Consider the following 22984-nt stretch of genomic DNA (forward strand, 5'->3'; position numbering starts at 1 on the left):
TCCAAAGAAAGGAGTTCCACCCCGGAACGTCGGCAAAAGTGAGTATCGCTCGTTACGCTCGTTACACAGTGACAAAGGAAGTAGCGCCGCATCCTGGCATAGTAAGTTTCTCGCACGTTACCAGCACACATCCACCCTAACCCACACACAAACTTACACCCACTCAATCGCCAACGTATTAAGAATAGGTGAATGGGCGCACACTTGAATCAAGGGTGACGGCGATATATACACCGCGACAACACATGAGTATTCGAAGCCATGGAAACGTTTCGTGATGGTCCACAGCGTAAGCAAGTGACTAGCTATAATACGTCTTTGCTACAAGCTATTACAAAGTACAGAACATCTACGTTCCAGGCCGTGTGCACAGCAAGAACAAAACTTTAGAAACTGAGCACACCCACGAGCGATTAGGCAGAAAATTAACAATCCCATAGTGACCGCACCGTGGACCTTTACTGAGTCAGAAACATGACAAGCCGCTGTTTCGAAGTATTTGCCTGATAAAAAACGAAGTGCGAAACACACTGATCCCGATTTAATTCATAAGCGGAACGTTTGAAGAGCTTGGACTGTGTACATTTCTAGCGCCGCTTTTAGAACAAGCGTCGTATACGCTTCTCGCGTCGTTTGGACAAGCCGTAATGAGCTCCGAAAGCGCTTGAATTATTCTCTGTAGCTGTGGCCAAAGCTTCGTGTCGTCCACCCGATCACCGTCTACGATATCTGCCGAAACAGAGGTTTGCTGAACAGCACCGGGGCGTCATGCACATCCACTGTAATCATGGAGGCTGCTGAAGCAAGCAATGGACGTGTCACCACGTGATCAAACATGGCGGTGCCCACGGGATCGCCGTGGAAAGGGTCTATATGTTAACTAAAACAAGAACGCACCGTAACGTCCCGCAAAGTGCCTGCGTTTAACGCAACGCAAGGCGCCGAACGCTATTCTAAAAGCATGCGTATCATTAGCAGATATGCCTGATTCATCGTTCTTAATTTCGTGCGTACGAAAGCGCAACTTTGTGAATTCTGCCCCTGGTTAAGATATTCGCGATTCCAATAATCACTTGCCACCTAGCGGTCCTGCCGAGAACCAGCCGATCCAGGTTCGAGCTTGAAACGAAAGAGGGTCTCCTATATATCACGGCATGCGCTGAGTGCCTCATAGTTCTGAAATTGTCGCGATGCCGCCGCGCACAAGCCCGAAAAAGAAAAAAGACGGATGTCGACAGACTTGCTATGTGCCATTATGGCGTGTCATCGTGGTGGAAAGACAGCATTGTATGACTTCATCATTTCCCGAAAGCACCAGACGACGCGCATCGGAGAGCGGCTTGGATAAGAAACTTGCGCATTGAGAAAAGGTGACTGATACTATACCGGTTTGTTCGAAACACTTCACTCGGGACGACTTCTTTCTTCCCGACGTGTAGACCATTGATTTCTTTTCATATATTTTAAATATATTTCCGGCGTTTCAAATCGCGGAGTGTACTTTGTTTAGGCAAGCGTTTTAAAAAGATATAGTGTAGTGATATACGCTTAAGCTTCATTTGGTTTTGTTAGTTTGTAGTTTTCTGTAGTGTTTTTGTAGTGTTACTAATGCTTTATAAGCATAAGGAATATTTTCGATAATCTATTTTTGTCCGCAGGCACGGCAGCATGAATAACAACTAACTCAGAAGGTCTGAAGTTGATCATGGCACATGTTATGCCGCGAGGCGACATATCGTTTTCATAAGATGCTTTAGTTTAGCAGTGTAAGAAGAATATGTTGTTTTCTGATTCAACGTGGTGAGTAGTCAGTTTATTTGCTCGCAAGAAATTTAGAAGCGACTGCAAACAGCACTCGTTCTAGATGTGGAGCATTCGACCGGGCCAAAGCACCGCTATAGTTTGCTTTCTGACACTGCATGCAGCTAACTTGACAACTGGTTCAATTAGTGTCCAAGTCATGTATTTTACACTAATACAAGTGACATTGCTCAAAAAGAAAAAGAAAAGCTCGGAAAATTTTGAAAATCTGTTGGAAGAAACTAAACTTGGGCCAGATTGGTTGTTATTGACTTCTCACGTTTCGCCGGGATTTGAGAATTCCTATACGGGCGGCACGCGTCTGCTTTTACCAAGCCCGGTACTACCTTGAATACGATCTGCGGTGGGTACAGAGTCTAGACGCGCCGAGGACTGATGGCTTCGTGTGCTCTGTGTTCTCGTTGCTTAGTCTGCTTTGAATCAAGCGGCAGCACGAAGGGCAATTCTCTCGCTGCTGCTGCCGTTCTTCCTCACGCCAACGCTTTGACAACGAGTGTCCGCGGTCATCGAGTGAGATGTGTCTATGTTTGCCTGTGTGCGCGTGACACCATGCAGTTAGTAAGCGAATGCTTAAAAGTATCAAGGCCGATAAACTACTGTCCTTACTTGATACAGCTGTCTTATAATTTGTCACAAAAGAGCGCGTAATCCAAACGCGCGCCGCGTGTCACGCAAGCCAGCGAAAGAACACGCCGGCCCCGCGGCAACTTCAACAGAGGGGGAGAGCGCATACGCCTCAAACAGCAACGCGAACAACGGCGCCTAGATTTCTAGAAGAGCCTCGACGAAGCGACGTTTAACCGGAGAGAGAGAGAGAGAGAGCACACGCGCGCGCCGAGACACCTTCTCACCCGGCGAGTCGAAAGAGATAACTACAGCATGAATCATCACCCCCCCCCCCCCCCCCGTCGGCAATACTCCGACAGCGGCGGTCGAAGGTACGAGAAAAGCCTCGAAGATTCCCAGGCTTTGGCCATGCTACGAGATCACAACTCCGATAGGAAAATTCGAGAACGCCTGTGGAAGCTATATAACCGCCGTGCGAGAATCCGCAGTGGAGTTCAGAGGAGTTCAGTCCGCACCGGTGAAGTGATGTAACGTGAAGACCGAGCGCCTGCGGAATAAGGGGATGCCCCGGCAAGTTAGTCGACGAGTTCATCGAGCGTCTGCATTTACGGAAGAAGTTCCTTCTTCGAGATTTGCCCCGAGCTACGCCGAGATCGTCTGACTCCAAGACCAACCAGCACGGGTGAATACGATTGGACACTTTTAGTGTTCCTATTGATTTGGTACTTTACGTGTTGGACTCTTAGTGCTTGTCGTGAATTATTTTCTTGTGTTTGTTAATACCCATCTGAATTGTATTGTGTTGTGTCTAGCCCAAGTGTGCAAGTGCGTGTGTAACTGCCTTGTGTGAAGAATGTATTTTGTTGTGTTTTGACAACTCTGGGCTCTGACTCGGTCTTTGGACAGCAACCGGCGTTCGCTGGCGCACCAGAGGGCCCACTCTTAATTGTCCTTGCTTTCGTGGGATTATTTTCGGAAGCTGATAAGTCGGCTTTGGAATTTGGTCCGGCGTCTGCGCCTCGTTCACGGGGTCGGTGACATAATTGGACGCCGCAATCGATGATTCGGCTTTCGGGCGAAACTGCGACATTTTTTTTTTTGGGGGGGGGGGGGGGAGGGGGGACAGTGTTGCCAGCAGAACTAACGGATTCTGGCGCTTCCAATAGGAACGGAGATGCTTTGTAGGGTTGCTGTGGCCCCTCCATCAGCACAGACAGCATGGACGTTGCCCACTTTTCTGCCAGTATAGCAAGACAACCGCTGCAATGCAAACGTTGCTTCAGCCTACAGGCATTTCGTGTAGTTAAGTTTATGTTATTCATTAATAATTTAATGCTGGGGTTTTACGTGCCAAAACTCCGATCTCATTACGAAGCACGCCGCAATGGGGGACTCCGGATTAATTTTGACAACCTGGGGTTATTTAACGTCCACCTAAATCTAAGTACACGGGACATTTTTGCATTTCGACCTCATCGAAATGCAGCCACCGCGGCCGGTATCGAACCCGAGGCCTCGAGCTCAGCAGCGCGACGCCATAGCCACTAGGCTACCGCCGTGAGTGATTTATGTTATTGGCAAGCCGGCCATTAGCGTGCGGCGACTTCCAAATAGCAGGGCTGCTTGTGAATCGGTAAAAAGGCCCATCTGGAGCGCGCTGGCGGCTTCAAGAAAGTAAGTGCAATGCCGCAGTGCCACACGCAGTGCCGGCAGCTCTGTGGGAACAACAGCAGTCTCGCGACTCCGTGTCTACGAAATCGTAGTTCCAGGTGGTGGTAAGCACACAACTACAACCGATAAGTCGATTGTTACAGAGCTGCACCTACGTGGCTCACCGCGTATGTCCCGCTCTTCAATAAACCGCTTTCACGCCAACTTGGGTCACTTCTCCCGTGCTGCTGGGTATTTGCCGCTCTTCTGAATGAACCTCTTTGACGCCATGCATGCAGCTCGTTAAACATTTCTCTGGTGCTGGGCGCAATCGAACCCACGTCATATATACTCAGATGATTGTGTCTGAATACACGGGGTGGTCATTTTTAAGTTTTATTTAATGTTTAAAAGTCGCCTGCGGCAGATGGCATATAGTTCTTCTCCTTGAGTTGGATTATTCGAAGAGGCGGATATTCATAGCACGAGAAATCGACACATATTAAACTGATTAATAAAATTTACTAATAAACTTCTTAATTAATCACTTTACGGCACATGTTGCAATTTACGAATGGTAGCCGGCGAGTTATCAAGACGTATCCACTTGAAATGAATTTCCAGTTGAGAACCTCTGCGGGAGGAATTAAAGGCACAAGTGGGCTGTTGCGACGCGAGGGAAGAAAGATGGATGCCCCCAGAAAGGTGATGTTCACAAGTTCTGGCACCATATCTCCCACGAGCACGAAGCAGCTCCTGCATTTGTAGAACTAGCAGGCTAGAGGTGCACATACTCTGTGCCTCGGCATTTTTTGGGGAGGCCATAATACTCGGATTGCTTTCGCTGGAAGGGTTTCAAAGGTGACATTTGTTCGGCAGATGCTGTGTGAGGTCGGTATCAAGGAAATCACGTGCACCATGGGAGTGAGGAATTTATACCAGTCGCCATCAGAGGTGAATTCTAAATTGGGAAAGTAACCGCATGCGCGAACTGCGTGCGTGGCATGTGATGTGGAAGTCTTTTGGCACGGCGTACAAATATACGTACTGTGAGTCGGGAGATCGAGTCCGTTATTCTCACTACTACGAAACATGATTGGTACCCTACAGTAAAGGAAGACAGAGAAATATTGAGATTTTGCGCTGTGTGTGTCTCGTTCATATTCTGAGCCTGGCAGCGGCAGTGCATACACATATATGCTGCCGCCATGAAGCGCCAGATCGACGGCGCAGCCACAGGCCGTCACGACGAGCGCCTTGCTCAGTGCGGGGAAGGAAAAGCTTTCAGAGCAAACGTATCGGTTCAGAAATTGTGTATTCAGCTGTTTCATTTGACGCACGCGTCTACTTCCCGGGGTAGCTGAATCGCTGCGTACGTCGTTCATATGCGCTGATATGCGCCCAGTTGTGTTCTTTTGATAAGCGCGTTCTTTAATCATACAAACAAAAGTGCGCGAATCGTGAAAATATTGCTTCTTCTTACATCGGTAATCAATACAATCCGCTATCGATGCTAACGCGTGCGCATGTATGTACGTATAAGCGCCAGACAGTATATATATAATATATATAATGTACATAGACGCCAGACAGTATATATAATATATATAATGTACATAGACGTGCACTAAGTCGTAGGGCTTAATGTCCTAAATCTACCCACCCACGGACAAGGCAGACGACGTAGCGGAGGGCTCAGGGTTAACCTTGGTCACACGTGTTCTACTATTCAGCAAAAAGTCGGGGGATTAGTTTATGTCACAGGTGAATCACAACGGGTTGCAGTCAACTGAGCGACACTGTTATGGTTTCACCTCCAAAAGCAAATGTTTTTGGAGGGGAAAGTTGGATGTGTTCGGATAAGGAGGGTCACGGATTGTCGCGAATGTCTCATTATAATTCTTGCGAAATTTTTGCGCTGAGGGACTTGGCGATGTTCTGGCCAAATGACTGCCGCGGTAGCCCCCTCGCCATCACCACTGTGTTGCTGTCCACCTCGTCAGTTTGCTAACTGGTTTGTTGCGCGCGTTTCAATACAATCGAGCGACTTGGACTGGATTAGAGATGGTTGTTGCCGTGCAGGCTAAGGCGTTTCGCCATCAGTATCTAGGTAATTCTCCCCGAACTTTAGAAAGGTGATGCAGCTTTCGGCCGTATCGTGAACCTCTCGTGATCCCGGGATACGCAATCCGCAAGCTTAAAAGGCTATAGGCACCTAGCACTGGCTAGAGCGCGCTACGACATTCTCATTTATCACCCCAGCGTCGCCGACACCAGCCGCTAGGGATGCTAAGAAATTGATACGCCATAGCAAACAAACAACGACCCACGCTTCAATCGCTCGTCTCAGTGTTACACACCGAGTTTTGCCGAGCTCCATGCACGGTCACGATTGTTCGCGCTTTTGAGCCCATATTCACAAAAAGCTCTTGCACTATAGAATTGTTCGTAAGAGCAAATTCCAGTCAATCCTGGTGCTATGCACGAATGCATGTCTCAGGCTGCCCGCAAGTGCTCACTTGACAATGTTGAGCCCGCTGAAGAACTTGGCGATGTCCTGGTCAGATGACTGCCACGGTAGACCTCTCGCCCTCACCACCGTGTTGCTATCCACCACGTCGGTTTTGCTGCTGCATGTGCGTAGAAAGAGAGATAGAGAGAAAGACAAAGAAGCGGCGTTAGAGACGCTCTTCGATGCCGCCTCGGTAAATGATTAATGCGTACATGACAAAGAATGCGCATAAGCCAAAATCTGGAACGTTGGACTACGGTAAGGTAGAAAATTGGGGGCTAGTCGGAAGGGGAAGCATACTTCAAATCGTCGCGGAAAACGACGGCAACACGAAGGGGACACAGGACGAGCGCAGGGAACAGCTTGCATTTCGAGGATGCAGGTTATCTTGCGCTTGCGCCTGGGGCCTTGGTGTCTGAGAGACTTCTCAAGCAGATTAAATCTCGTCCTTCGAATGAAACTGAACAATTTAACACCAAGAAATAACTGTGCAAAAACATTCGACGATGAGTGTCAGTGTAAGCATATAGCCGAACGCTTCTATAGAAAGGACATCACAACGTTTCGGCACATCGCTTCGGCTCGCTCTCAGTCGCCTCCCATGTTGCTATTCGTTGTGAGGCCCGCAGGAGACGACCGAGAGAGCCGGTGCGAGTGTCGCAATGTCGCAATGCCACGCTCCCACGTGACCACCTTCTGTGTCCCAACGTCATGACACCGTCGCAACGTCACGGCTCCTCGAAAATAAAACCAATCCTGGCTGTAGAAAAACTATTATACTAAACTTATTTAGGATGTTTTGAGGCTTGTCAATATCTTTTTTATAGGGTTTAGAGGTCGACGACTTCCAATTAACGCAAAAAAATAGAAGAGTCAGAAATATCGGTTCTTTTAACTCATATACAAGGCTATTTGCAAGATATATTTGCACTGTAGTCCAAACGCAACCCAACCAAGCTGGACGATCGACAACCAACTCCCTCAAGGCTATCCCGAAGGGCGTTCGCAAATGTTGTGACGACGCACACTGGAGATCCAGACGTCATTATCATCATTATAATTTATTCGTGGCAAGACAAAGGGGTGCGATTCTGGACACTCAAACTCTGTCATATGGTCAAATTCGCCACCTTGTCAGCTGTGGCTGGTTCACAGGGCGGGTACGCCTTCTCTAGTTGGCGCAAAACGACAACATGGCGGAATTCGAAAACGTCCAGAATAGCACCCAATTACCCAGCGATATCCAGTTACCTCCAGTAGCGCGTCAACAAACTTCATCTTATATAGTTGTGAATTTCCTAATCTCATCACTGCCGTGCGCAAGCATCTAACGCCACTGACTGCTTTTTCCTTCCCTTGCCACTTATTTTGTTTCTCTAGTACACGACCATTTATTTACGCCTGCGCTCTTCCACTGAAAAAGTTTCTTTTTTTCTTTTTCGATTCCTCTCTAGACCAGAGGCTGATTACACGAAGCATTTTATACGGGGGTAAATTTATTACGAGTAAGAAACGTTGCTCAAGTGGCACTCAGTTTCCGTCAAGTGACGAAGTAGGGGGCTACCGTTGTACAAGGCTTAATTCACTTTTGTCACTGCACAACTTAATGTGCTACAAATTGGGAGGAGGGTAGACGCACACGTTTACCCACGGGCCTGCGCGTAAGCGGACCCGGGAATACGGTTTGTCCCATAAAGTAGGTGCAGGCGCTGATAACCTATCAGGGCCTTTGGAATAATGTCCATCTCCTCGTACTCTTCGTCAACGCTGACGTTTGGAAGATTTTATAGTGCGTTCAGGATAAGTACGCTAACTTTACCCTATAGATGCATCTACTTCCGAGTGCGGCGCAATAAATATAAATGAAAAAGAAACAAGGAATCTGGCGTACCTGGGCAAATCGTTACCGCCTAGATTGCCTGCCTATCTTGTGGGAGTAACTTGGATTCAACAGTTCTTGGTTGCGCACAAGCTCGCCGCAGTTTCGTAGCGTATTGTTCAGCTGGCGCAATGCGTCCGTATGCACGCGAGGGCACAATGGGTTTTACCGCAGTGGACATCGATCAGCGCAAACTGACTGCTTATCTTTGTAAATGCTGTTCTCCGAAGTACGCAGTACAGTGTGTCAAGGTGCACTACTCCGCGAAAAAAAAATAAAAAAGGATTAAATTTCTGTCTCCTCCAGCGAAGGTGAACTGATCTTTTTTGTTGGGCCCACAGCTCGCTTAGAGAAACAGATATATGATCCCCTATTCGGCTAGATCTACTTCTCTAAGTTACTGCGGTCAGTAGGCTAAACTCTTACAAAAACTAACTTCCCGTTAGTACTTTACCTCTTAATTTTTTTTTATGCCTCCTACGCATTTTTCAAAAGACAAACTACCGCACGGTTAACGATGCTATACTGACAGTGCGACCACAATCGAAGCGCTCTTTAAGAAGTCAGCAATATAGGGTGCAAATACCCAGGTGTTGCAGCTAAAATTAAAAAAAAAAGCTATGACTCACGACATTATGTTACAAAATTAACGGCGTGAATCGCACACCTTAGTCAGAGTAGTACAACTAAATCTGTTCCAATTTCTCTGGATTCGCCAGTGGGCGTGTCTCTTCTGATGTTGGAACCTGTACATATATAATTTATCCCTAATCTTGAGGGGATGTTTTCTTGCAACTCATGCGCTTCCCAAGTCCAGTAAAACATTTCATAATACGAGGGTTGGTTTTAAGTGTCCAGAAGCAGAACACTGGTTCACTGTGAGCGACGGCAGTGGCATAACTAGTTGATACCAGACGCATATAATTGCTAATCATAATTCGCCGTTATGTCAGAATAGCAGAGCAGCATGGAAACTTTAGTGCGACTACTGAAAATTTTTTTTTCAGAAGTGCCGCAAAGGAATAAATTACAGGACATGCAAGCATATCCTGTAATATCATTGTTATTTATCATTCATTTCATAAGAAATCTTGCATGAGATCGCATCTTGCATCGCGGAATATATGTTCGTTAGGCTTGAAACCTGTCTTTAAACCCCTTGTAGCTGCAAGGACAGATTTTTACATAAGCGAACACGCTAATAGGTGGAAGGACACCCGGCCGTGCACATAAACAGCGTGCATATAGGGTGATTAATGGGTGCAACAGCGGCTGTAGACCTTAAAACACTTATTCAGAACCCGTACGGGTGTTTATCTTTTTATTGTGTAATGATGGACTCGCACACACCCTCTTATTATGGGGTGTTATGAGTTTACATGGTTGCTAAATAGATGCAATGCAGTTTGTAAACACAAACAACGCCCTTTTAGCACCCTTAAGAGTGACTTTTTTTTTTCTTGCGTACTGCGTATCAAAGGTTAAAAAAAGATAACGCTTCCTTCTGGTGCGAAAAGGCAAAAAAAAAGAAAAAGAAAAAAAGAAAAAAAAAGATATTGCTCTGAAGGACCAGTTTCAGTGTTCACAAAATGTTCTTATGCTAGAACTGTTCTCAAACGCACATGTCAGCTAATCGTGATATTGAACCCACCTGCCAATAACGAACAGCTTTTACGAACGAAAAGCTTTGTGAATTCGGCCCCAAGACGCGCATTCACGAAACTTCTGTGACGTAGTACGGTGCACAATTGGTCATTTCCGTGGTGAGAACGTTATCACGCCGATGGCCATAAGGAGTGTTGGCCGCCCGAGCACCCGCCGATCAAGAAACTCCTTTAGATGACCAAGCTTTTAAGAATACATGCCCCAATCATTTTAGCTTGCGAACATTGTGACGTCATCGGAACGAATACCCTGAACGGCGTTAAGGAGACGGCTCGGCTTTTGCTGTGTACACTACGAGATAGTGATGACGTCACAGCACTTCATAGGCTGGATCGCGCTAACACACACACGTATATATATATATACACACACCAAGCACGTGCGCGTGTTTGTAAAGGAGGACAGAGGAGAGACCTGAGCGTTGTTTGAAAAAATATCTACACATATAGTGTGCGCTATCACCTGTGCGCAGCGGTACTTACCAAATTCCAGATTCTAGCCTCTGAGATATTTCTTCCGGATTTGTAAACTTGTGCCCTGGAGAAAAAGAATAATACATAACGAATTGAGATGTCACGATAACACAGGGGACAATGATAGCAAGGGCAGGGCGTAACTTTTACTCTGCCGGAGTAGCACTGGATCAGGGTCCAAATTCGCAAAGTTGTTCTTAAGAAGGCTTTATCGTTCTCCGTCTGTTTTCACTAGTAATGCGTTCGGTGTGACGATTGGCAGGAGCTTTTTTTTATTATTACTATTTTCCTATTAAACGCTCTGGCGGGCGACGATCTGCTTTGTGAATACGTGCTTAGGTTCGTGTGGGTACCAGCTGGTCTGGGTCATTTACTCTCCGTCATTGCAGCATCAACCAATATAATTCGGATGTTATCAAAATGAAAAGGAGCACTTAGCAACATACTCTACGTAGTACCGCCCTCACCTACCCTACTCCCCTTGCAGCTCCACAACAAGAAACTTATATATATATATATATATATATATATATATATATATATATATATATACATCGCTGTTCCTGACCGTTAATTATACAATATTGCACTTGTTCAGTGGCCGTGATCTGCGTGCACTTATTCAATACTATAAACTTCGAAAAAAGAAAACAAGAAGTTTAAAGGGACACTAAACAGGAACATTAAAACATTTCTAGATCGTAGAAAACATTTCAAAAGCTCCATTCACAGTTGTTGCACGGAAAAGGAAGATTGCTTATAACCGGAGATAATGAAAGCCAATTTTTTTTTTAGCTTTGCTACCAAACACTGACATCCGTTAACTTTTTGTGACGTCATTGATTTCACGTCACTTTCGCACACTCCTTTTTGGGCGAGAGAGATCGCCAAAAGTTGCCAGGTCGATTCCTGGCTTATTTCTGAATGAGATGTAATTGTTTTATTATCAGTAAAGTGTCTGCTGGCTTTTAACACTCGCTTCGAAAGTCACTGACGTCACGGGTAAATGGTCGCAGGAATGTGAATGCGGCGTCGCCCTCCGGTCCTTGGTTACACGCCAAACCTCTGATGACATTAAGAATGACATATTGGAAGTTGCAGAAGCTTCAGCTAATAATGTACATTAGCTTATTATTTCTTTTTTGATGTGATTTTAATTAACAGGACTAAAAGGGTAATTCGTACTAAACTTGCTGGAACTTCATTCATTTTCTTTTGTTTTCATTTTCGCGTTCGTTGGCGTGTATACGTATGTTTCACGGATCGGCACATTGTGTGAACGCTTTGCTTTTTACACCACGGAACTGTCTCTGGCTCCTCGTTTGAAGCAATGCCATTAGCTTAGTTACCAGTAACGAAGAACTTACCGTCCATGTTAAGCCTTAAGATAATCTTGGCCATGTCTTGTACATGACGAGTAACTACTTCCGCCGATGCATCCGGCTCCAAGGAAAGGTCTTTGGGTTCGGGTCAAGCATAAACACAAGCAGCACTCATTGCTTGAAATAAATAAATAAATAAATAAATAAATAAATAAATAAATAAATAAATAAATAAATAAGCAGCAATCTATCAGAAAAATACTTTTCAATGCATCAGACACTTGCCAAGAGAGATAGAAAGAGAGAATTTACGAACAATAAATGCTACACGACTATAGGCTATAGATATATGAAGATCATCTGAAATGAACACAAAGGGCAAATTTCTGACAAAAATATATAAGCAATCCACGGACTCCACATATCTTATCGCCTGAGAGAGATGTGAAACGATAGCATATTTGGAGGCTTCCGTCTATCGATGATTTCCCACCAAAGGTTCGCATTAAATGAACCTCACATTTTCCATTAAACACAACGTGAGACACGTTCTGCGAGAATGAAACGAAACTTTCATTCAGGCCGGTCCTTTCATTTTGACTGTTTTTATGCGAGCAGATCTTAAGAGCGACTTCTATGAACATGTAAGTTTTATGAAAACTCTTGGCACGGCTTAACTGATCTGCAACAGGCGCAGACTGTGAACGGTCATTGCTTCCTTTGATTTCGCTGCGTCCTCTTTTCCCATAAAAACGCTTCAAATTATCTCCGTGCTGTTTCGGCGATCTCGCGTTGTTGCCTCCCCCTCTCATACTCTGACGAAGAGCTTCGTGTTGTTTTGCCGTCGCCCTTTTTTTTTTTCAAACTCTCCAGTGACCGAGCGACTTTTATAAGCGAACAGCACGTTGCTCGGACGGCCCGACAACCCGACGTTTCCGCTCCGTTTCGGCCTGCAGGCGACGCTGTCTACCCGTCGCAGCGGCTAGAGTTAACCTTGTGGGGAGAATACGCAGTTACTGAACTCTAGCAGCAGCGGCCGCTTCTTCTTCGGACATGACTGCTTTCTTGCGAGGGCGACCGGCGCAACCCAGCGAGCGAAGAGGATGATGCCGCGCTGTCACGTGGCGCAGCCAGCGACCTCCTCTCCGGCGCCGCGCTTCTCCTCACCCCTCCAGCCTTGGCCTCTTTCCCTGATCGCTCACGCTTCCCTTTCTCTCCCAACTGTTATCGATGCTAACCTACAACGCCGAGCGCCCTTGAATAATCCTGATAATGCTATCGCATTAAAATGTAAAGCTCGGGGAGTGGCAAGTACCGTTCTGGGTTCCCCTGCCATTGGTTATTATTTCTGTGGTTGTACACGTGTCAAAACAACGATATGATTATGAGGCACGCCGTGGTGCGAGACTCCATTTTTGACCCCCTGGGTTTTTTTTTTCTTTTCTTTTTTTTTTTTTTTTTTAGCGTGCAACCAATGCAGTGTGCGCGAGCGTTTTTGCATTTCACTCCACATCGAAGTGCTGCCGCCGCGAGGCGAGAATCGAACCCGCATCCATAGTCGCTAAAACGCCTCGACGGGTCCTCCTGCCATTGGTAGGCTCTTCTATTACACTCGCTCCGGTCGTGGTATCTATCAGCCACGGATTGTGTAAGTGAACAATCAGTACGTTTGTGACACTTGCTGGACGTTCCCAAGTTACGGAAGTGCTACCGCAAGACAATCGAGGTTCCAACCAAAGTACGGATTTGTCCGCACTAAAAAGTGTGAATGCCTAAGCAGTTCTATAGCGTTTCCTCGCGACTCAACCTGGCGCCGCGTCTTGCAGCGCTTCCGCGCAGCTGATGAGCTGGGTCTCAGGCAGCCGTCTGTACCATTGTTCTTTTCAATTTGCAAAGAGCGGCAAGCATTCGTGCACGTTGCGTGCCCCCGAATAGCTGGACTACACATAGCAGTGGGCGACACCCCTGCAGCGAAGGAACGGCAAGGTAGGGATGTTGCTCCACGCATGAAGGAGAACTACTCCATGCGGCTGAACTACCAGCCGCCTGACGCTGGCCTTGAATAACGACATACCCTGCAGCGTAGTTGTCTCTAGCGGAGCACGCGCTACCAGAAGCTCACTCAAGTAGTCACCGTTTTTCTTTTCAGAAGGTCACCTTAATACTAACGTTTCTCATTTATGGATGAAGTGAAAGCAGCACTAAGGATGAAGAAGAGGTTTCGTGAAATACTACGAGGTCAGCCATGCATGAAATACATGAAATGCTACGAGATCAGCCAACAAAAAAGTTTTTTAGGAATACTCAGAATTTCCAGATATTTTTTCAGTCTCGTCAGAAAGGGAATGATCACGGGAGGGTGGAAAATTTTCATCTGGGGGGCTATTCTGTAAGAGTCCACCTTCGGCTGTCACCATTGGCTGCTGCTTCACGAGCAGGAAGGTGCTAGCCAGTCTCCTTCCTGTTCGTGAAGCAGCAGCCAATCAGCGACAGCCGAAATGGACAGTCTACTAGGTGGACTCTTACAGAATAGCCCCCCTGGACTCGCCGTGACGCATGCCCAAAAGGAAAACCAAGGAGAAAAAGACAGAGCTCGTCTTATGACACCGAAAATGAGCATAGAAGACCTCATCACAGTATGATGGCATGGGCTCCTTCTTCTCAAATAATATATTTAAAAAAAAAAAAAAAAAAAAAAAACGTTTGCAGGCTGCATAACGTGTCGAGTGCTACAATGTGTCTCATGAGTCTCGCGCCGTTGCCACAAGTTGACCGTGCGCCAGCTACTTTGCCTTCTGGACCGGAGGCGTGCACAGGGCTTTTCATCAGGGGCCAAACGATATACTGCAACCTCTACCACTGATAGGAAACAGATAAATGTGGAAAAAATAGTGCTGTAATGAGGCAGATGGTACTTCTCCCATCCTGCACAGTTGAACCCCTTTTCTCACGATGTGAGCTATAGCCATGCATCGCAGTGATGTGGTGCGTTCCGGTCGTGGTATTGCTCCACGTAGCGCTCTCTGTCTGCACATGCACCCAAGCTGGGTGCCTATGTGCCTGTACGTGCGCCCCGTACGATGTGCGGCGCTCTTATTTCCGCAGGCTACGGGAGACCAGGCAGCGTTGTGGCATTACGCACAACGTCCTTGATGCTACGCGCCGACGCCACGAGCCAGTTGCGTCGGGGCCGTCTCCATGGCGCCACGACTCGGCGTAGGACACAACGCGGCGGGGCAGGGCGTGCGCGTCTCGTCCCCAGGCGCGAGACGGGCTCCGAAGGAAGCGGAACTGCCGCCGGGAGCGCGTCACGTAGCCCGCCGAGCAGGTCCACGCCGGGTTCCGGCCATTCCGGTTTCTTCCTGGCACCCTTTCCTCGTGGGCCGTTCCACAGGCGAGCCAATCCAAGGGCAATTTCGCCGGCGGCGGCACCCGTCACGCCAAGCAGGAGGAAGCCGGGCTCAGGAGCAATGACCTTATTCTCGCGCGCACCGATAGCTGGCCAATCGGGCGGCCTACGGGCGCCAGAGGAGTGCGTGCCTCCCCCCTTTATTATTATTGTTTTTTTTTTTATTTTACCGCCGCCGCCACCACGAACGCACACCTCGCTCCCCGTGCGCGGCCGCCCTCGGTCTCGTCGTCCAGCAAGGCCGCCCCCACAGCCCCTGAATTGCGCTTCCTGGCGCGGGGCGAGCGCAAAACAAAGATAGCGCGACACCGCTCTTTCGCAATCGATCTCTAATAGCTTAGCCATAACGGGGGCAGCATAACCACGCACGCCGCCGTGCCGGTTAAGGACCTCGTTAACTTTGGGGAGCGGGAAAAGAGCGTTTGGTGTTGGGTTCTGCACAGGGGAGCTAAACACGCTGGTGGCTTCTCGATGACACCTGTTCTCGAGTCCTTCAATGCAGGAAGTCGCCGAACGATTACGGCGAAATTCCTGCTCCTGTATTATTTCGAAGCAGTGTGGCCGGCTTTTCAAGTTTTACAAAAGCGCGGATCACCAATTGGCCAACTCCAGGAGGCCTGATTGAGGCCTCATTAGTTGTCTCGCAATTTATGGCAAGTGTCGCGGGATTTCCCGAAACGCTGCGCCGAGGGTGAGCGCGTACTAGAGGTGTCCGTCCCTTGCCCGCTCAGAACGTGCGGACTGGCTCATGCACTTCCTTGTGCACGGCTGCCTGCGCGACTGTGGTTACCCGCACAACAAACCGGTCGTACAGTGCTTTATGCCGCACCGTGTACAGTGCCTCCATGCCGCGAGGCCTTGACAACTTCTGTCGCAACGGCAGCCGAGTAGTTAACATTGAGCTCGGCGGGTTGGTAGTTTAGAGCGACGATGGCTGGTCGCTCATTATAGAAGGCGCTTATCGACATGAAGAACGACACGCAAAAACAAGGAAGACCCACGCTTCTCTCTTCCTTGCTTAAATGGCGTATCAGCTGCATTCAGCATCCTGAATTCGCAATGCTCAAAACTAGGTTAAAGCTTCGAAATGTGCTTGTCGGCTCGGTTATAGCTACATGGCCACGGATGTTCACGTTACAGATATAGCAAAATTTCTGCAAATGCATGCGTATACGAGCCCAGCTGCCTGGATGAAGGTGGTCAGGAGTAACTTACGCGTAAATATTTCGTAGGTATACTCGTGGCGCAGCTAGCGAGCTACGAATATCACACGAATACTCTTCTGCGATATTTTATGCGCGTCCGCTGTCATGATAAAACCCTTCAAGCACTTTTCCATTTCTGAAGCCATCGAAGCTCAAACTTCGAGGAGGCTGATGTAGTGTGCACGTATACAGAAGAGTAAGTTTATTTTCTGCGCAGTAACGTCAATGTTCGTGACGATGGCGCCCGTTTGCCGACACAAAGCTGCGACGGTGATGCCACTAAGATGGTGCGAGAGAACGCTGTATGCCGTCGCGCTGCTGCAAAGCGATAAAGGCACCGCGGCAGCGCGGAACTTTAACATCGGTGCGTGGGAAATCGGCGACTTACAAACAGTGAGTGCTCTACGCGTAGGTGGCATCCCATCGCGAAACACGCTCCATTTTCCCAGCGCCGTTTCTCAACCTCAAGCGAGAACAACGCTAGTAACACCTATTTGAAATTGACTTCAATTTTCATATTCCATAATCTTACTCGAGAGCGAGGCTTCACGAAAGCGCCTTCTTCAGTAGCACAAGTCGTGTCACCACGTCAGTTCGAGCTGACCAGAGCGAATGCCATGAGTCTTATGATCTAAATATCGCATAGTGCGTACCGACAACCCATGGCTGCGGTAAACACGCATATGGAAATCATATCTGTGCGACGCATTCGTGTGCCTGTGTGTCTATTCAGTTATTATTTAAAGAAAACACGCACCACCTTAGCAGTTGTTCCGACTACACCGCACAGTGGGACCTCAAGACACCGAGGGACACTAATCGATCGCACGCCCAGCGTTGTATACAACCGGCGGGCCTCGTTATGCAAGCCGGGGCCCGCCTGGTGTGTGGCCGACGAAGGCGTCGTCGTATAGGGCGCACGCGTGCGAGAAGGCCCCGCCAAGCTGGCTGCCGGCACTTTGGGGCCGCTTGGTTCCAGCGTTGTTTGTTTTGACTGCGTGACTCCAGATCGGTGTCAAGGGCGAATACACCTCCCCTGACGCCGCCGCCGCCGCTTAGCGGCCAATCAGCGCGGGTCGCCCGGGTGGCGGCAAGCAGGGTGGAAGCTAGCAGCGGCCGCAAGCCGGCTTTCCCCCGCGTTGGCAGCCCCGTTTGCGCCGGCCGGCGCTGCAACGCACGAGCGACCTGAGCCGCCGTTGCCGCCGCACCGAATGCGTTGCGCAAGCAACACCACGCACCACATTACGCCGCGCTCAAAGTGTCTTTTCGGGAGACCGAGTGGTCCCGTGCTGTGCGCGCGAAGACCCGGCTTTCCCAGATGAAAAAAAAAAAAAAAAAAAAAAAGCACCGAGTGCATCACAATGAAGTGCGCCGAGGGTTAGACGTTTGAGCCCGCTGCTCATCTGCGGAGACCGGGCTTTTGGAAATTTGAAAGAGCACAGGATATAGCTTGGTGGAGTGTTTATGAAGTATAGGCACTTAGGCCTTTGTTTCGGATGGTTTACAAAAACGTCGCAGAAGCTGACGAAATAGAGAAAGAAGTTACACCACGCGGTAGCCTCTGCTTTTTGTCATCTCTTTCTCTGAGTCGCATCTTCCACCACGTGCTTGGAAGGGAGGCAGCAGGAATTAATGCGGAACTAGCACAATATTCTCTGCTTCTCGTAAAGGAGTTTTCTTTCTCGGTCCGCTGGCTACCTCAAAACTTTTAATCGTGCCAATTGCGAAATTCAACACAGGCCCCTCGTCTTCTCCTTATCCAGCCCACGTCATGTGCACGTCTGCCTCCCAAGCGTTTGTAGCTTCACAGCATTCCCTATGTTTGCGTCCTTCTTCCGAGCGTTCCCTCCATACACTGCTCCTTATACCCAGCGTTTTCCCTAAGCGCTTCATTGCCAATGTTCACCTTGTGTGCTTGCTCCCAGCGTTCGTCCTGCATATTTTGTTCTTCCCAGCGTGCACCCTGTGCATTTCTTCCTGCCTATAGCGTTTTCCCTGTGCACTCGCTTCCCAACATTCACCCTGCGTATGTATTCCAACCCGGCGTTCGTACTATACGTAATTCTTCTCGGCGTTCGTTCCTGTCTATTTATTCTTTCACAGTGCTCCTCAAAATTTATTCAGCAGGCTTTTCTTAATTTGACTCTTCCCGGCGTTTGCCACCTGTACGTCCTGTCCTGGGTGCCCCCCTCTCTCTTTTTCTCTCTCTCTTTTTTTAGCGTTCTCACATGTACTACTTCCTACACAGCGTTTGGCCTGCACATTTCTATCCTCTCAGTGTTAGCCCCGTGTATTTCATCCTTGCCAGCGTTCGTTCCTAGTACTCTGTCCTACCCAGAGTTTGTCCTCTGAGCTCCCTAAATTATCAGCGCTCGTGCTGTGTGCTTCTTCATTATCAGCGTTCGTCCTCCGTACTTCCTCGATCCCAACGTTCAGCCAGTGTACTTCTTAATTGCCAGTGTTTGGCATGTGTATCCCTTCATTTATATTATATAGCATTCGTCCCGTGTTCTTTTTTCTTTCTAGCTTTCGTACCACATTCATATTCCTAGCCAGTGTCTGCCCTGACCTGACCAACGCTCGCCCTATGTGTTTCCTCCTTTCCAGCGTTCTCTTTATGTGCTTATCCCTTCCCAGTGTTCATCCAATGTATTCTGTATTTCCTAGAGTTTGCCTTGTGTGTTTCTTTCTTCGCAATGTTTGTCAGTTACACATATTTTCCTATAGTTTATCCTACAGGTTATGCTATCCTTCCTGCTCAGCGTTCGTCCCGCGTTCTTGATCTATCCCAGCGTTCACCCCGTTTCCCGCCGCCTCTCACCAACACCCCCACCCCCAGTAGCCCCGACAGGAGGCTGAAAGCCAACAAAATTTTCTCTCTCTCCTTCCAAGAGTTGATACCGCGTACCCCTTCCTTCCCAGCGTTCGTCCAATTACTTCTTCCTTACCAGCGTTCGCCTGTGCACTTGTTTACTTTCAGTGTTTTTCCGGTGTGCTGCCTCCTTCCCAACGTTTCTCCTCTGTTCTTTTTCTTCTTTCCCAGCATTTGTCCAGCACGCTTCTTCCTTCCCAGCGTTCGGTTTGTGTACTGCTTCCGCCACAGCGTTTGGGCTCTGTACTTCCTCCTTTTACCAACAATTGCTTATTGTTTTCTAACTCTCATGCACACTTTTCCATTACCTAATTTTCCTATCCCGGCTCGATGATCGGCAAAAAAACAACGCTGGTATGCCGATTCTCACATTATCTGTGGCCGCCCCAACTGTGCTTAACGAGTGCCACCTGAACGCTGCTAGCAAACCGGTGTAAAAAATTCAGCAACGAAGGAAAAAGAAGTGCTGAAGAGGTGCTGAAGGGAAAACCAAGTAAACAATACGCCCGGTCAATTCCTTATTAGTACTTACGCGTGGTTTTGCCATTTCCAGCACCTCTTAGCAGGAGGTAGGAGACTATAGATAAAATAAAAATAAAAAAGCATGTTTTTTTCTGTTACTGGTGGCGCTCTGACTGGAATCTAAGCTGTTCAGAATGGTTTCCATGTATTTCCGAATTTCGGAACGGTGTTTCGCAAGTGGTTATGATTGAACGAGCCTATGATTAGCTGATGCAAGCAGTTTCTGCAATACGTATCGTTTGAATCGCTGTTAAAGTAGCAAAAGTAAATTGAAGTTTACGTGTGGTCTAATAAAGTAAAGAAGCAAACGTGGAAGCGAGGGAGTGAGGAACATAAGTCAATAGGGCTGGAACAGAAGACATCGGCTATTAAACTGGGACTCCAAGAAACCGGCCTATAGGTCCCCATAATCAAGGCAAGACAACGCAACTGCCATGCTACATGCAACACGTTTCGCAATATAGCCCTAAGCAAAATAAACGTATAACCTAGCCATAGAGCTCTCAAGAAGGGTTGCGAATGAGGACTAACTAAAATGGCACCAACGGTAAAGGTGAGTAAATGTCGACGGAACGTCTCCTCCTGTGCACGGTATCAAACCAGCTACAAAACTGAGACGTTGATCGCGCTGTCTTTCCTTTCTTGGCCTTCTCTCTACCGGTGCATATTATAGTGAGCAGGATTGTTGGTAGGAGACAGATATCGCATGATGTTAGGGAATTGCCAAGTACAGGCGTCACTGCACACATCAGACAAACTTTTCGAGGGTGTCCTCTTTTCCCAGCACCAGAAGCGGCACGATGTCCGCCTTCTATACGGCTCTCTATGTGAGAACGCGTGCATTGAAGGTTGTAACCGGGCTACCGGCTCCCAAGACGTCCGGCAATGGTCTAAACACGTAACCTGCGTTAAGCACATAATATACGCACTTTTAGAATATGAAAGTAATAAAAAAAAAGCAATCGAAAACACAGCGGAGTTCAGAAGCTTGTTCTTCTAATGGCGCAAGGATAGGAGAGCCCAATCTTCCTGAAGCACCATTATCCCGCAGATTTTGGCCCAAGCGCTGTTATTAAGAGCACTAAGCATGGCAAAACTGGCACGCCGGGCTGCGCTCGGTGGAAGCTCCTAAGATGGCGCAGCTCTATAGGAGGAAATGTCCTGATTTCTCGGCGCGTAAGAGAGCCCGCCTCCGGCGTATGCAGAAACAAGTTGGGGATCGCTTTGCGCGAGTATTCCAGAATGACGCGCAACCCTGAAGTCGCTTTAAGGTGGGGGCCCATAATTGCGCGAGCGTCGCTTGGCAGATGTAATGAACTCAGCTTGAAACCAATTAAGAAGAAAGGTTACACGTCTTGTTCCTGCGACAAAGAACAGGCGCGGTGAGCTGCGAGTGCGAGCTGAGCCACTGGACTTGCAGGCCGAACGCGAGAAAGACAACGAAAGCCAGCAAGCCAAGGTGCAAGCGGCAAACTGGCCAGCAGGGAAGAACGGATGAAAGAAGAACAAAATAATAATAAAAATAATAACAAAATAAAGATGAAAGCAAGTGGACGCCGCGTGGGGGAGAAGGTTGGAAGAATGAAGCCGCGAGGACGGTTGGGCGAGTGCGAAGAGGAGAGCAAATGAGCGAAAAGTTCGGGGACCTCTTGCGTCACGGCGACGAGCGGCGAGTGTAAGCGCGCGCCAAAGCTTCCAAGGTTGCCAGCTCGCGCGAAAGCGAAAACCGTCGCCGAACGGGCAGTGAAAGAAGCAAACAGGTCCAAGAGCAGAGGAGCAAAGGGAGAAGAGGCAAAAAACGAAAAAAAAAAAAAAAAAAAAAGCCGAAACGAGTAGCGCTACGCTCCAGAGAGCAGGAACTGCAACAGTCCGCGAGGTATGAAGAAGCGAGGGGGAAGCCTGCGGAAGGGTGGATGCACGGCGGAGAAATGCGCGAGGCACGTTGCGTGGCTGATGGCGGCGGCCGCGGGTGCGTTGCCCCTCGGCGGAAGGAGTCGCTGGCGTGCAAACACGAGAGGGGCTACCCCCTGTCGGACGAAAAGAAAGCGCCGAAGCACCGGCGAGCACGAATTCGAGTCGTGATTTATTCTGCCCGTTGTGCCCGCGGGAAGAAAGGGCCTAGGAGGCAGCGCAGCAACTCGCCGATCATTACGCGGCCCTCCTGAAGGGCGCTCGTTCCGGCGTCGGCGGCTCTATCCGCGGCGCTGATGGCCACCGCAGACGTCGTCGTCGTGATGGTGCCGCCGCGCATAGCGCACCTTTGCCGAGGAGGCCATTCGCGCACCGTCGCCAGCCGCGGAGGAAGAGAGTCGCACTTCCAAGTTCATGGGCAAGAGTCCGTGACGGAGAAGGGCTGCGACATTTAAAGCGGGGGCCTCCTCTTTATCCAAGGTCGGGCCACAGCGGCGACACTCGGACTCGTCTGGGGAACGCAGGAAAAATTCGCGTCTGTGACGCAACCTGACGCAGACGATGGAAGGTTGCCCGATCTCGTGTCTCTTCAGCATCTCTGTACCGTAGATCATTTGTGGCTATCGTATCGGGCAGCAACAGCCAAGCTATATGTCAGCGTGCTTATTTCGTTGCTCTATGCGAATCATTTCTCTAGGCGCATTTCTGCAGAAAAGCCCATTGTCCGTATGTACTCTCGCAAGTTTCAGGAGGGTCCGTCGGCTTGGTAGGAAATAGGAGGCGCCAGCATATTAGATCGTTTCTCAAGGCCATATCTCCTACCATCTTAACTTTTGTCAATGTTTATCTTCACCTGTAGGCTAATACGTAACTTACAACCCGCACTTGCGCGTAGCTCCGGCTTTTATGACCAGCCTTGCGATGTAATGCAGACATGTTTCAATTTCGCGCCTTCACTTTTTTTTTTTGACCTCTCTCTCTGTCTCTCCCTACTCCACTTTTCTTTTTTCAGTGTCTAGATTCGTTTTCGCCGCCGTATGAGGGACCGACACTCTTCTGACAGAGAATAAAGTTGTATGACGTGCAAAATGACCATTCTAGCAGCATGCGCCGAGGCGTGGTGCGCATTTTGTCGCCTGTACTGTACTATACTGTCGCTACTGTCAAGATGTAGCA

The 22984-nt window shown here is 48.5% G+C and overlaps 1 protein-coding gene across 4 annotated transcripts in view; it reads right to left on the reverse strand.

Annotated features, from left to right (window-relative positions):
* Nucleotides 1-22984, reverse strand: part of LOC119465844 (epithelial splicing regulatory protein 1-like) — a 124131-nt gene that overhangs the window by 41273 nt on the left and 59874 nt on the right. For all 4 annotated transcript variants that reach the window (XM_049669538.1, XM_037726336.2, XM_037726328.2 and 1 more), the window contains exons 4-6: nt 11935-12024; nt 10577-10631; nt 6558-6668 (exon numbers count right to left, since the gene is read on the reverse strand). In XM_049669538.1, the coding sequence (XP_049525495.1) occupies nt 6558-6668; nt 10577-10631; nt 11935-12024 (256 nt within the window). The remainder of the gene's footprint in view (nt 1-6557; nt 6669-10576; nt 10632-11934; nt 12025-22984) is intronic.

This window comes from Dermacentor silvarum, chromosome 1, assembly GCF_013339745.2.
Source record: "Dermacentor silvarum isolate Dsil-2018 chromosome 1, BIME_Dsil_1.4, whole genome shotgun sequence".
In the NCBI taxonomy this organism is placed as follows: Eukaryota; Metazoa; Arthropoda; class Arachnida; order Ixodida; family Ixodidae; genus Dermacentor; species Dermacentor silvarum.